Source organism: Rhipicephalus microplus, chromosome 3, assembly GCF_043290135.1.
Source record: "Rhipicephalus microplus isolate Deutch F79 chromosome 3, USDA_Rmic, whole genome shotgun sequence".
Taxonomy (NCBI): Eukaryota; Metazoa; Arthropoda; class Arachnida; order Ixodida; family Ixodidae; genus Rhipicephalus; species Rhipicephalus microplus.
Window position 1 is genome coordinate 188,274,774 of NC_134702.1, and position 13,918 is coordinate 188,288,691.

The window sequence follows — 13,918 nt, forward strand, 5'->3', positions numbered from 1 at the left end:
TCGGCCTAATAAACGCTGTCGAGACTCCAACGCTGCTACTGTCTTACAATATGAATACGGTTTGTGAATGCCTAATTGTTATTTTGTTTTTATTATTCCTATTTCTTGAATGAAGGAGAAGCGTTGCCTTCAAGCAGTCATGGGACGCTGTTATAGGGTTGTGCCCAATACTGGTTGAAGACACGAAGAAGTGGTTGAAGGTACTGCTGCTTCCCTCGCATCTACTCGACTCAAGCAAAGCCTCAGGCCAAGCGAAAGCCAAGTAAGACGCCCTCGTCTGAATTCCGAACGCGCGATCTAGTGCCTTGGACGGTCATGCAACGCAAGCAGTCGGTTTTACTAGCAGACGCTGCCTGCATCGGCGTTGCCAGTCGAGAGAGGGGTGAGTGACAGTTGGCACGAGACCCGAGACGCGAGCTCGCACAGGGGGGTTGTGGATAGTGCCACCGACACCGGATGCGCGACCTAGTGTGAATAAGAAATGCTCTGCATTTAAAAACCTCCTGAATGTGACTTGATTACGAACACATTTTTTTTGGTGGGTGGACTTGATCATACTTTGACGCGGGGAACTTAGAAAAAGTCTGCACAGCTCAATATCTAACAACGTTTCTATCTCTGGCGTGCACTCTTTCGCTATAGCATACCCTGTTTTTTTGCGGTGTACTTTTTTGCGATGTGGCGAACTCAAGAAACGCCTGCTCGAGAGAGAGAGAGAGAGAGAGAGAGAGAGAGAGAGATATGACCTCAATTGAAGATGAGCCTACATCTGTAGTATCACTTTTGTATAGTTTCTGTTTACTGGATTACAAGACGCTTTCCTGCCTGGATTTTGCAAATGAAGGGGGTTCAGCCCAGCTCAAGGTAATGCTACAATGTGTTCTTCGTAAGCTGCTGAGTTTACAACAAAAGGCTTACATGATTATGGCCTAAAGAGACTGAATTCAGAATACGGACCTTAATGGGACACTACAGAGAAATAGTGGCTGACTTAGCAAGTTGGTTCTGCTTATTTAGGTAACTAGTGCAACAACGAAAATTCGGTAGACCCTATGTGCCTTTGTAATTGTTGTCGTGCGAAGCATGCGGAAAGGAGGCGGCTATGTTGTAGTTTTTTATTGATGGAAAGGTTATGTATCGACGCTAAAGATATGTGCAAAGGCTGTATGCGGAGACATATTGTTACGCACAAGGAGGAATTGTGTTCGCTGTAGGTGCGGCCAAAGATGGCGATGTCGTTGAGATAGCACATGCAAATGCTCCTCTTCAAGCCCCAAAGAACAGTGTCCATAAATCGGTCGAACGTCGCCGGTACATTGCACAGTCCAAATGGCATCACGTTGAATGCGAAAAGGCCGTCAGGGGTTACAAAGGCTGTCTTTTATTTATCTTCAGAATGCATGGGAATTTGTCAGTAGCCTGATCTTAAGACTACAGAGAAGAAGTAAGAGGCCGAATGTATACAGTGTATGGCATCATCAATACGTGGAAGTGGGTACACGTATTTTTTTGTTACAGCATTAAATCGGTGATAATCGATGCAAAATCTCCACGATCCGTCTTTATTTTTAACGAGAATTACTGGAGCTGCCCATGGACTTGCCGACTCACTCTTGAATGATTCCGTTTTGAATCATTTCGTTCACCTGCTCATTATTAATCCGCCACTCGGATGGCGAAACATGGTATGGCTTTTGTATAATCGGATTGGCCAAACCCGTGTTGATAGTGTGACATGTCCGAGAAGCAGGGATGAAGGGCGCTTTGTCTTTCTGCGCAATGTCGAATGCAGAGACGTGCTTCGAAAGTACATTGACCAATGTTCGGCGTTCACTTGTGCTCAGCGACTTATTCACCATTGACAGAAGAGCCGTTTGAAAACTGTGACTACGATGCTCTTCCGGCGCATCTCTAAGCTCAGTCACCAGTAAGGCCTCGTGTTGTCCACTGACGACAGCTAACTTTATACCATCTGGTAACATCACGGGTTCTGTGGAGCAATTGACAGTCCATAAACCAGCACGTCCACGTCTGATCGACATCACACAATGTGGGATCAACACGTTCCTTTTCATGCAGTTGGTGTACAGTGGTTCTACGTTGGCACCAAAGTTGTCGGAATAGCTGTCACTGCAACCAACAGGTACACGAACGGTTGATAACGGTGGTATGATAGTGTCGCCACTGACACACAATGCCATCTCACCATCCACAGGGTTTTCCATGAGTGCTGGAGGAACGTGATCACTCAAGAATATTGTCTCTGTGCGGCAGTCGGCAGTCGCGCCACACCCCCTCAAAAAGTACATACCCAAAATAACATCACGTGTCACCTGCGGAATAATCACGAACTCCGTTGGAATAAGGCGGCCTCCGAAAAACACATCAGCTTGACACACACCAACAGGATGCAGTGCCTCACCACTTTATCCGCAAAACTTTGAAGCTTGATTCCACTTAAATAAAACCTTCCGCCCCGAGGTATCTTTAAAACACAAACTCATGACAGAAATGGTTGCCCCCGTATCCACCAAAGCCATCACAGGCACATCGTCAACAAAAACACTTACTTTGTTCTTGAGCATCAACACAGGACATATTTCTCATGTTACCACGTCTCCGGCGACCTCACCTCCATCGGCCGCGCTTGCTAGTTTTCCTGTGGCAATGGAGACGTGTTGCGACGCCGTGGTGAAGAAGAACGGTGAACAAGAGACGGTGGAGGCGTCAAGCTCCTGTCAGATGTAGGGGAATTGTTCCAGACGCTGCGTGTCCAGTAGTCTTCGCGAGGCAGCAGGTGTGTTGCCCTAGGGTCGTCGTGCGGTCTTTCAGACGATCGTGTGGAGTGTTGTGGTGGGCCATAGTACGTTGTTCGCGGGTCGTCGCGAAGTCGTTCGGAAGGCCGTGCAAAGTATGATGGGTGGCCATACCGTGGGGTTACACGTCGACGGTTGCAAAATCGCGAAATATGTCCTGGGACACCACAGGAGTAGCAAACCATGAGAGGTCGGAACTCTGTTCGTCAATGAATCGAACATCGTCTTCCCTGGCGTAGTGGGTTTGTTCGTCCCGTATATCACATGAATAGACCGGGCATCGCGAAGAAGGCAGACGCTGAGGGCGCCGTTCATGGCGAGGAGCTGGCAAGCATGGTGCTCTCCTTGGTTGGGGGGGGGTGCGCTGTACTCAACAGGTGCTGCACTGACCATCGATTGCCAAGGGGTCGTAGAAGGCGGCGGCGCAGGCACAGCCTCCCGTGGCACATATGCCGAATGTTGGTCGTTTATAGAACGGTGATCAACTGCTGAATGTGTCTGTTCTCTATAGCGAAAAAGTTCTTCGCGAACGATCTGTCAAATCGTCGAGGACAGGTCTGGGCAGGAGCTCGTGTTGATGCTGGCAACCATTGTAACATTTGTGAGCCGGGCGAACTTTGGAGCAATGCCGCGAATTTTCAGCTGTTCGAAAGTTCGGCAATGCCGAATCACGTTGGACACCGAGCTCAGGTGCTCTTTTCCGATGAGAAAATAATAGACATCTTCGGCTATGCCTTTCAGCAAATGTCCTACTTTGTCTTCTTCTGACATCTGATCATTGACCACCTTGCAGAGCTTCAGCACATCCTCTATATACGTGGTACATGTCTCACCTGGAAGCAGCGCACGTTGAGACAATGTCTGCTCAGCCCGCTTCCTTTTGATGCTCGAGTCACCGAAACACGCTTTCAGCTCCGCAACAAAAACGTCCAAGGCGTCAGTGTGTCCTCGTGGTTGTCGTACCACACGAGCGCAGTATGCGTAAGGCAAAAGACCACATTACTGAGCTGAGCGGTGGCATCCCAGCAGTTGGACTTGCTGACTCGCTTGTACTGGACGAGCCACGTGTCGACATCTTCTCCCGATTTTCCTCTGAAGGTTGGTGGGGCTCAGTAGTTGGGCACGGAACCCACTGTAGTTGGCCTTGAAGCGTTAGATGACTGATCTTGGGCCATTACGACCGGCGCAGGTGGGAGTCCGGCAAGGCGGTGGCAGCGGCGAAGTCCTGGAAACGAAGCTCCCGTCGTTGGGTTAGTATTACCCAGCACCTCCACCAATCTGTTACGCACAAGGAGGACCAGGACGTATACGGTTGAAGGGGGCCGTTTATTTTGGTCGTGAAGAGAAGCGCCGGAGCGGCCAACAGGTGGATGATCGCAGTGTCGACGTCTTTTTTCTTCATCCAGCTTCGGGCAGCCAGCCTGTTCACCCACCTTCGTTTTCTTCCCAGGCATGCGCAACAATATGTTGCACAGTCGTATATATGTTTCATATGAAAAGTTGTTTACAGTTACGCAATGATGCCTTCAGCAACATTGCTATTGTCAGCACCAGAAGCGGTAAGATGATATGTAGCGCTTGTGCTGACGACGATAGTAGCCCTGGACGCTGCTAGCAGCAATGACAACACACGAGTCAAGAACAATAATAGATAGAGTAGTAAACATGCAATATAAGTAGATACGTAGATAGAGGCTCAAAGTGTTTGCAGTTCGCAAAGAATTGCTTCGCATTTAGAAACCCCCAAGCCTGCGTCGAACGCGCAGCGCAGTCCCAGTGAAACCTAGAGGAGCGGCCTTTTTTAGGACATTCTTTGACACTTTTTGGGTTACACCTGCAATCACACTTGCAGGGTACCCACTGCAATTTTTGTGCAGTAGTGAGGCATTCACCGTGCCACCCTTCGTCATTCTTCGGGAAAGCGGGGTATCCGCAGCACACCTGTAAGGAATTATGTCCACATTGTTGATGCTGTGGCTGACGACGGTGAAGAATTATGCCTGAGGCTTTTGTAATGAGTTGGAGGATTCAACAACGCACCCGCTACGCAATTCGAATTTTGCGACATCTGGTTGTGGCTTTCCTGTACTATAACGTTTTATTACACATTTCGACAAGATTCCTTATTCGACATGAAGGCTGCATAGGGTCAGTTTGCAACAAAGTTTAAATCACCGGTATAGCTCACAGGTGTAGTACTAGGTTATCTCGCATGAGGTCTGGGTTCGATTGCCACTCTGTTTTCAATATTTTGTATTTATTATATTTTTCCTATTTCGCGCCATAGTGGTTAGTACACCAGTGACGGCGGCGGACAACTATGGCGCCAGAATCGGCATTTCTTGTGATTTCGAAAGAGCTTTCACTGCAAAAGGCAATCAGGTTAATTTCTTACTGCTGGGCAGATATTCTTGAGCGCCGAGAAAAAATAGCTGGACTGAAATTCATGTACTCAAGGGTAACAATTGATGTGTCGTATTTCATAACAAGGCTACCAACATGCCCTACCAGACATCACCATACACTCACACCCACTGAATACACCTTGTATACGTTCTGCTCCAGAAATCTTATTACTCCATTGACCATAAGAAAAGAAAGCAACCACTCTTGCAAGACTGTTCTCTTTACATTTACATCCTACTAATTGCTCCTAATTTGCAACTTTTCTTTGTAATTACTTGTTACTGGCATTCTATAACAATTTGTGCTATTGTGTATCCAGCTACTGTATAAGCCCTCCTGCTCTGATGGCTTTGGGATTGGCACAATTTACAAATAAATAAAATAGAGACTAACGTGGCTGAAGTATTTAGGGTCTGTGATAGACTGACTGTGATGTTATTGGGGCAGGACCGCTCCAGAAAGAATCAGACAGCACGCCAGTGCACAAACACACGTCCAACTTCTATTGTACCCTTCACACATGGACAACCCACACATTACGAAGTTCCTAACAAAAAAAACACGCGGCTAAACTAAATGAATAAGTAGAACGTTCGGCCTACAGTTCAGGTCGTCGGGGTAGTAGCCTGGGCCGTCGTTGATGCCCCGTCGGCACCATTCAGTGGCGAAGTCGACGTTGTGCGGCGTCGTCACCTGCAGTGACGAAGTCGGGAGACGCAGGGTCGCCGCGTCGAACTCCAGTGGCTCAGCGCCACTGTCGACGAACTGGGGCCGACGACACACGTGTTCCGGCGGCAGGGAGTTGTGCCCTTGAGCACCTGCAGTCCGCCTCGGAAACCCACGCCAGCCCTCCTGGAACAGCGGCGCAAGGGCAGGTTCAGGCACCCGGCGCCAGCTCTCCACGACCAGCGGGACAAGGACAGGTTCAGGAACCTGGCGCCAGCTCTCCTAGACCGGTCGTCTAGCGGAGGCTGAGCTGTCCACTCGGCTGGTACGAGTGTCGCGACGTGGCCTGGGTCGTACCTATGGGCCAGACGCCCAACGAGGTAGTCCTGCCTCGAACGACGTACCTCGCGCACTGCCGAAGGCACGGGTCACGCACCCTCGAGCCCGCGCCTCACGAGCTGTCGTCTTCCTCGTAGGCACCGCACGGCACATACACGCACACATCACATCCTCTTCGCCACCGCACGGCACACTATTGTCGTTTTTTTTAGTTTCTGTTTCGCGTCCGCGCAGCACATATTATGACATCACCCCCTTTTCCGAGAAAGTTGTTTGCAACTATTCTACTACAAGGGCGCGGGGCGAACGAATGGTCACTGCACTGCACGGTCACGGCACGGTCCCTGCACTGCACTGCATTGCCTTAGGGGTCGCATGTACATAGTAGCAGAATGTTCACAGAAGGCTGCTTACAGTTCGGTTGGAAAACTACCGTACAAGTAGGGTTGCTATGTCGCAACTAGGAGTCAACTATTCACGACTGAGGGCTAGTAGTATTAAGAACCACGTTGCTACCTGAATGGCAGTTATGCGCGACTCAAGTAGTCGGCTCCAACATTGTCACAACCTTTGATGTAATGAACTGTGAATGAGTACTCCTGCATAAGGAGACTCCACCTCAACACTCTGTTGTTCACGTGTTTGGCGGAATTTAAATACTGTAATGGTTGGTGGTCTGACTGAATGACAAAAGGTTTGCCATAGAGGTAAATATGAAATTTTTGCACTGCCCAAACAAGTGCAAGGCATTCCCGTTCTATTGTTGAATAGTGGGTTTCTCGGGGCAATAAATTACGACTTGCGTAAGCAACTGGATGCAGCACCTGGCCCTTTCCCATCTGGAGCAATACTGCGCCCAGGCTTGTATTGGAGGCATCCGTACGAAGAACGAACTCCTTCGAGAGGTCGGGAGCAAGGAGGATGGGAGCATCACCGAGCTTCTTCTTGAGGGCCGTAAATGCTTCCTCTTGATGTGCGCCTCATGAAACAGTGTGGCTTTGTCCCTTTCTTGTAAGGTCCGTCAGCGGCTTGGTCAGTTCGGCGTAGTTAGGTATAAACTTCCTGTAATAGCCGATCAAGCCAAGAAACGACTGCACTGATTTCTTGGTTGTAGGTCGTTTTGCGGCAAGAATCTTGTCCAGCGTTTTGAGAAGCGGTTCAACTGTAGTCTCCCCGATTCGATGTCCCAAGAAGGATATGCTTCGCTCTCCTATCTCACATTTACTTGGTTTTATGGTGAGGTGAGCTTGGTTAATTCGTTCAAAAACTTGTCTGAGGGTGTCGATGTGCTCTTGCCAAGTATCGGTCGCAATGATGACATCGTCGAAATAATGGTGAACGTTGTCGACACCACCCAGTACTGATCTCATAAGGCGCGCGAATACTGATGGCGCCGTTTTAATGCCAAAAGGCATGTAGAGGAAGTGATAGAGCCCAGACATGCTGGAGAAAGCAGTTTTTTCACGACTGTTTGGATCCATCGGTACTTGCCAGTATCCTTTCGTGAAATCAAATTTGGAGAAAAACTGCTTTTGTCCAACAAGTGCAAGAACTACATCGATGCGTGGTATTGGCTCGCAGTCGGGGACCATAATCTTGTTCAATTCTCTGAAGTCTATGCACAACCTAATCGTGTTGTCCGGTTTCTTCACCACGACAATGGGAGCGTGGTACGGCGACTGAGACCGCTCAATAATACCGAGTTTCAGCATCTCTTGCACTTCCTTTTCTACTCTTTCTTGCAAGGCAAGGGGGATGGGGTACTGCGGAACATGCACAGGCTTATTGGAGGTCAGACGTAGCGAACACTCCACGAGTGCTGTTTTCCCTGGTAAGTCAGAAAAAATGTCCGCATACTCTTGAAAAAGTGCTTGCACATTCTGAACTTGTTCAGCAGTGAGGTGTGGTGATAGCTTGACATCCGTGCTGAACTGCGTGCGATACAAGCTCAATGTGGGCATTTGTTTGACTTCGTCTTCTTCTTCGGGGAGATTTTCGTGGAGCTCTGCAACAACTGACACCTGTTGTGGTTCCGTCACTTCGCGCTCTTCGTATTTTTTGAGCATGTTGATATGAAAAATCTTGTTTTTCCCAAACACATCGATGACGTAGTCGACATCATTTTTCCGTTCGATGACTTGGAACGGCCCTTTCCACTGCATTAACAGCTTGTTGGAGTCAGTCGGGAGCAGAATTAAAACCTTGTTGCCTGGGCATAATTTTCTAGGGCGACTTTTCCTGTCATAATAGGTTTTCTGCTTCACACGAGCCTTCTCCAGCTGTTCATGGGCTATCTTGCAAGTCTCCTCTAGGCGATTACGCAAATCAAAGACGTAGGTGTAAGTCGTCCGCGTTTCTGCGTCTAGCCCCTCATTTGTCCACAGTTCTCTCAGCACGGTTAGCGGTCCTCGGACGTGGCGGCCGTAAATGAGCTGAAACGGAGAGAACCCGAGGCTTGTCTGTGGAACTTCCCTATATGCAAAGAGTAGCGGAGCTAGGTACCTGTCCCAAGATCGAGGTCTCTCTTGGCACATTCTCTTTAGCATTGTCTTCAGGGTGCCATTAAATTTCTCCACGAGACCGTTCGCCATCGCATGATATGGGGTTGTCTTTAGCATCTTCACGGAGAGAAGCCTGCTAACCTCGTTCAATAATTCTGAGGTAAAACTTGCCCCTTGGTCGGTGACGATTTCCTTTGGCAAGCCGATGCGGGAAAAAATCTCGATGAGTGCTTCCGCAATGTGAACTGCATCGATTGCGGACAATGCTACAGCGTCAGGGTAGCGAGTCGCAAAATCGATAAGTGTCAGAACATATCGGTTCCCACGGTCCGATCTTGGTGAAAATGGGCCGATTAAATCAACCGCGACCCTTTCAAAAGGTGTCCGGATAAGAGGCATGTTGCCTAGTGGTGCGACTCCAACTTTTCCTTTAGGGGTAGTTCTCTGGCACTTGTCGCAAGACTTGACAAAGCGCTTTACGTCTCCGTTCAGGTCAGGCCAATAAAATTCTTCTAGGACACGATCAGTAGTTCTTTTGATGCCTTGGTGTCCCGCCATGATACTGCCATGAGCAATGTCCAGTATGCCTACCCGGAACGCTTTCGGAGTGACCAGCTGTTTAAACGTCCTGCCAGTGGCAAGGCGGTAGCGTCGATAAAGCAATCCTTTATCTTCGATGAAATCGTAACAGTGGCCCTTTCCCGATTTGAACTCTTTATTCACTTTAGCAAAGACAGCTTTGAGTGTCGGGTCATTTCGCTGTTCCTCGACGAGTTGGGCTCTGGTAACGTCAGGTAACAGCGTTGTTGACACGTACAAAGGCCTGATATTTTCTTGACCTTGTTGATTGGCTTTGGTTTTTGCCACGCTTGAAGAAGCAGATCTTGAGGTGACAGGTGACTTGGTCGGGTGTGCTTGCGCAGGTAACTCATCCACCTGGGTATGAGTCGCCTGCTTCCAGTCAGAATCTGGATCGTATGGTCCTCTGACGCCTGGAAGATTTCCCAGCACAAGGTCATAGAGGGGTTGATCCATACAAGCCACTTTCAGCATCCCTGTGAAGTACGGCGTGTTGACTTGTACAATAGCTTCCGGGAGATGGCTAGTTGACCTGTCTAGGAGAACGACACTGATTTTCTTGCCTGTCAGGCACACATCAGGAACGAGCTCCCGTCGGACGATTGCCGTGTTGCATCCCGTATCGCGTAAGACTCGAACCTCTCTTCCTAGCAGCAGACCTTCGACCACTGGCATCCCGTCGGCCAGGAAACGTATTGTACCCTGCACGTTCTTGTCGTCGTGGTGACTCGAGCAAGGAATCTTCCCTCCTGGACGCTTGGCTGTTTTTCTAGCACCAGCCCGGGCAGAGTCAGGTTCGCTAAATGCGCACGAAGAACTCGGTTTGTTGTCCCCATGCTGGTTTCGGCAAGTTTCTGTGACATGTCCCGTTTTACCGCACAACTTGCATTTCAGCATCTGCTTAGGTGGATTGCGGCAGTCAGGAGCCAAATGTCCGAAACGATGACACAGGATACACTTGAGTTGCGGTTTCCGCGACGCTTCGGTAGGCTTTCCACTGGACTCTTTCGCGGGGTCAGGACCTTTTCCTATATTAGTCAAATTCTGCGCCTCAAGGAAGCGATCCGTCAAATTAGCGAGTTCATCTAGTGACTTGCACTCTCGCTCTTTTAAGAAAACAACCAGCTTTGGATGGCAACAACGCAAGAATTGCTCAGAGATTACGTGATCCCTTAGACCTTCATAGGTTTGGGATACGTTTGCCATGTCTATCCAATGGTCGAAATAACTGGTAATTCTTGCTGCTAACTGTCGTCCAGTTTCACCATCTGCTGCTCGTGCTTTCCGAAACTTATCTTGGTAGCCTTCAGCCGTAAACTGAAATCTCTGCAGTAGAGCTTTCTTTACTTTTTGGTAGTCCAGCGAATCAGCGGCAGTCATTCGGCCTATCACGGTTAACGCGTCACCCGTTAGGCACAGGCTAACAGCGAGACCCCATTTTTCTTGCGGCCAATCCTGTCCTGTGGCTACGCGCTCGAATCGCTGCAGATACGCGTGCAGATCATCGCGTTTCTCGTCAAATACAGGCAGTAACTTCTGCGGATTGAGGGGTGAGGAGGTGCTGGGCGCAGTCAAAGCGTCATTAGCTGCTACAGGCATATTCTGAGCTCCTTCCTGAAGCTTTAGCTTAAGCTGCAGAATTTCACGCTGTCTCTCGTCAGCTTCTTTGGCTGCCTCTCGCTCTGCAGCTCTCTCATTCCTTAGCTTAGCCTGTTGGGCCTCAATCCACTTGTTTAGCTCTGAACCCGAGAACCCTAGTTGGAGCCCTATAGCGGCGAGTTTTTCCAAGTCCATGGTGCAGTCTGAACGTGTGTCTGCCTCGAGCGAAACTGTCCTCTTTCACTGGTTTAACGAGCGGATCCTGGCAGGCTCGCCAGTTTGTGATGTTATTGGGGCAGGACCGCTCCAGAAAGAATCAGACAGCACGCCAGTGCACAAACACACGTCCAACTTCTATTGTACCCTTCACACATGGACAACCCACACATTACGAAGTTCCTAACAAAAAAACACGTGGCTAAACTAAATGAATAAGTAGAACGTTCGGCCTACAGTTCAGGTCGTCGGGGTAGTAGCCTGGGCCGTCGTTGATGCCCCGTCGGCACCATTCAGTGGCGAAGTCGACGTTGTGCGGCGTCGTCACCTGCAGTGACGAAGTCGGGAGACGCAGGGTCGCCGCGTCGAACTCCAGTGGCTCAGCGCCACTGTCGACGAACTGGAGCCGACGACACACGTGTTCCGGCGGCAGGGAGTTGTGCCCTTGAGCACCTGCAGTCCGCCTCGGAAAACCACGCCAGCCCTCCTGGAACAGCGGCGCAAGGGCAGGTTCAGGCACCCGGTGCCAGCTCTCCACGACCAGCGGGACAAGGACAGGTTCAGGAACCTGGCGCCAGCTCTCCTAGACCGGTCGTCTAGCGGAGGCTGAGCTGTCCACTCGGCTGGTACGAGTGTCGCGACGTGGCCTGGGTCGTACCTATGGGCCAGACGCCCAACGAGGTAGTCCTGCCTCGAACGACGTACCTCGCGCACTGCCGAAGGCACGGGTCACGCACCCTCGAGCCCGCGCCTCACGAGCTGTCGTCTTCCTCGTAGGCACCGCACGGCACATACACGCACACATCACATCCTCTTCGCCACCGCACGGCACACTATTGTCGTTTTTTTTTAGTTTCTGTTTCGCGTCCGCGCAGCACATATTATGACACTGACATCAACGGCATGCGCGCAGACGAGCACCTGCCTTGAGAGGAAGCTGTCCCAGATGGAGGATCCCTTCAGTGGACGCGCCCACCTCCTTCACTCACTACTTCACCGGGAGGCACCGGAGCCGAGTGCCACGGGAATCGGCAGGCTGGCCGATGGATCCAGCTCACCCATGCGCTTGTCTAGGCCTTACTCCGATGCACTCAAGGTGTCTCCACTGCGCTTCCCCCAGGTAAGACACGTGGGAAAGTCGACAAGTGGACAGACGTGCAAATCTAGAGGCTTCTTGAATATTGGACCAGAATTCGCCGAGCTTGGCGTCTCTCAGTTCTGTTTGCCATTGTGAGGCCACCTTCACTAATGGTACGGCTTGAATCGCCTGTGTCTTGGATTTGCTATCCCTAACAATTTTTGCATGATAGGTTCGTGTTATTCTCGAGAACCCGCGATAAATATTCACAAAACGCACTTGTTGGGGTTCATGGGAGCCAATTCAAATCAGTACTGCTGCTAGACACACTGTTGCATAGGCGCCCACTCCTTCAGGGGAGAGGAAGGGCTCTGAGAATATGGCAACGGCTCCAAATAGACAATAGTGCAGGGACCACCTGGCAAATAAAATTACCTCTATGTGTCTACTGCTGTCTAAGTATACGGTAGACAATCTATAACGTTTGTGATTTTTGTAGCTGCTTAGATATAGCAATAATGCATCGAAGTCTCCTCAGTGAGGCGCTATGGCTAAGAGTGCATGTTAATAAATGTAAGAGTCCCGCAAAGTTTACCATGTAAAAAGCGCCAGGAAGAGGTCAGATCAAAGGAACGCCAACGAATGAGCTCCAAAAGAACGAGGAACTTGCACAGGTCTAGTCACGCTCACAAATGGTTTATGTTGGTAATGAACCAAAACTATGGTAAATCGACCGTTTCTTTGTTAGCCCTAGCCGATAGTGAAGCCAAAGAAAGCCTTCATTTTCTGATGGCTTAATAATTGTCTCGTTTTGAAGTGTCAAGCAGGAAGTAGTCACAAATGACCTGTTTTGACACAAGGAGTACATGCGTACAGTGATATCTATCGATTGCAATGTGTGCCCGTGGCTTGCAGAAATGCCATCTAAACACCTCTAGCAGAAAAGGCCTAGTGGTGCCATTGTTCAAAGGATCAGACGTAGTACTGTATAATTTTACGCAAGACAGTTCCATTCTTGTTCTATTTCGTTCAGCCTGAGCTAGAAGAGGTTACACTTGTTTTACTTGAGGACCGAACCAAAATTTCTATACTTTTCGCTAAGCCATAATATGTATAGGGAAAGTGGAAAACCGGGGGCGAATAAACCGGGGCGTCATCATTTGCCTTTTGCGGAGTGGGCACTTATCGGCCACTATGCAAAAAATTTCAGTTTCTTTCGGCTCGGAAACACAATATTTAGTGTGCGTGCTCCACTTGACGAGGTGTCTTTTCAGTTCTTTGTGGCGTTGCGTGCCAAGCAGCGCATGCATTGGCGGCCCAAACATTTTCGCCTGAAGCGAAGTACGAGGAGCAGGCAGAATAGAAAATATTGCAGTTAATTTTCTTCGAACTTGTTGAGCGTTAGCTGAACACAACTTGCATGCTGCCAAAAATTATCATCGCCTGTTGTGGTCATAAGATGACGTCATTATACAGCACCACCACTTTGCAAAGAGTGGGTTGATTGCAGAGGTTGCGCATAACCAGAATATGTGTATGCCGAAAAGTTTCGGAGGGGGAAGGGTGGTGGCGTGAACCAATACATTCGCTGAGAGAAAAAAATGAAGATTGTGGCGTTCATGTTCGAATAATTTCAGTCAAATTGATTAGGAACACTGTGATTGGAAAGGAGGAAGTATTACGTTATTCTTGGTTGCTACGCACCAGTGGAAGCGAAC

General features: G+C 49.4%; 1 protein-coding gene across 1 annotated transcript in view; it reads left to right on the forward strand.

The window, feature by feature from the left end:
* The window catches only part of LOC119176186 (DAZ interacting zinc finger protein 1), a 79,600-nt gene that overhangs the window by 26,668 nt on the left and 39,014 nt on the right, over positions 1–13,918 (forward strand). The window contains exon 8 of the mRNA XM_075888186.1: positions 12,036–12,242. Within this exon, the coding sequence (XP_075744301.1) occupies positions 12,036–12,242 (207 nt within the window). The remainder of the gene's footprint in view (positions 1–12,035; positions 12,243–13,918) is intronic.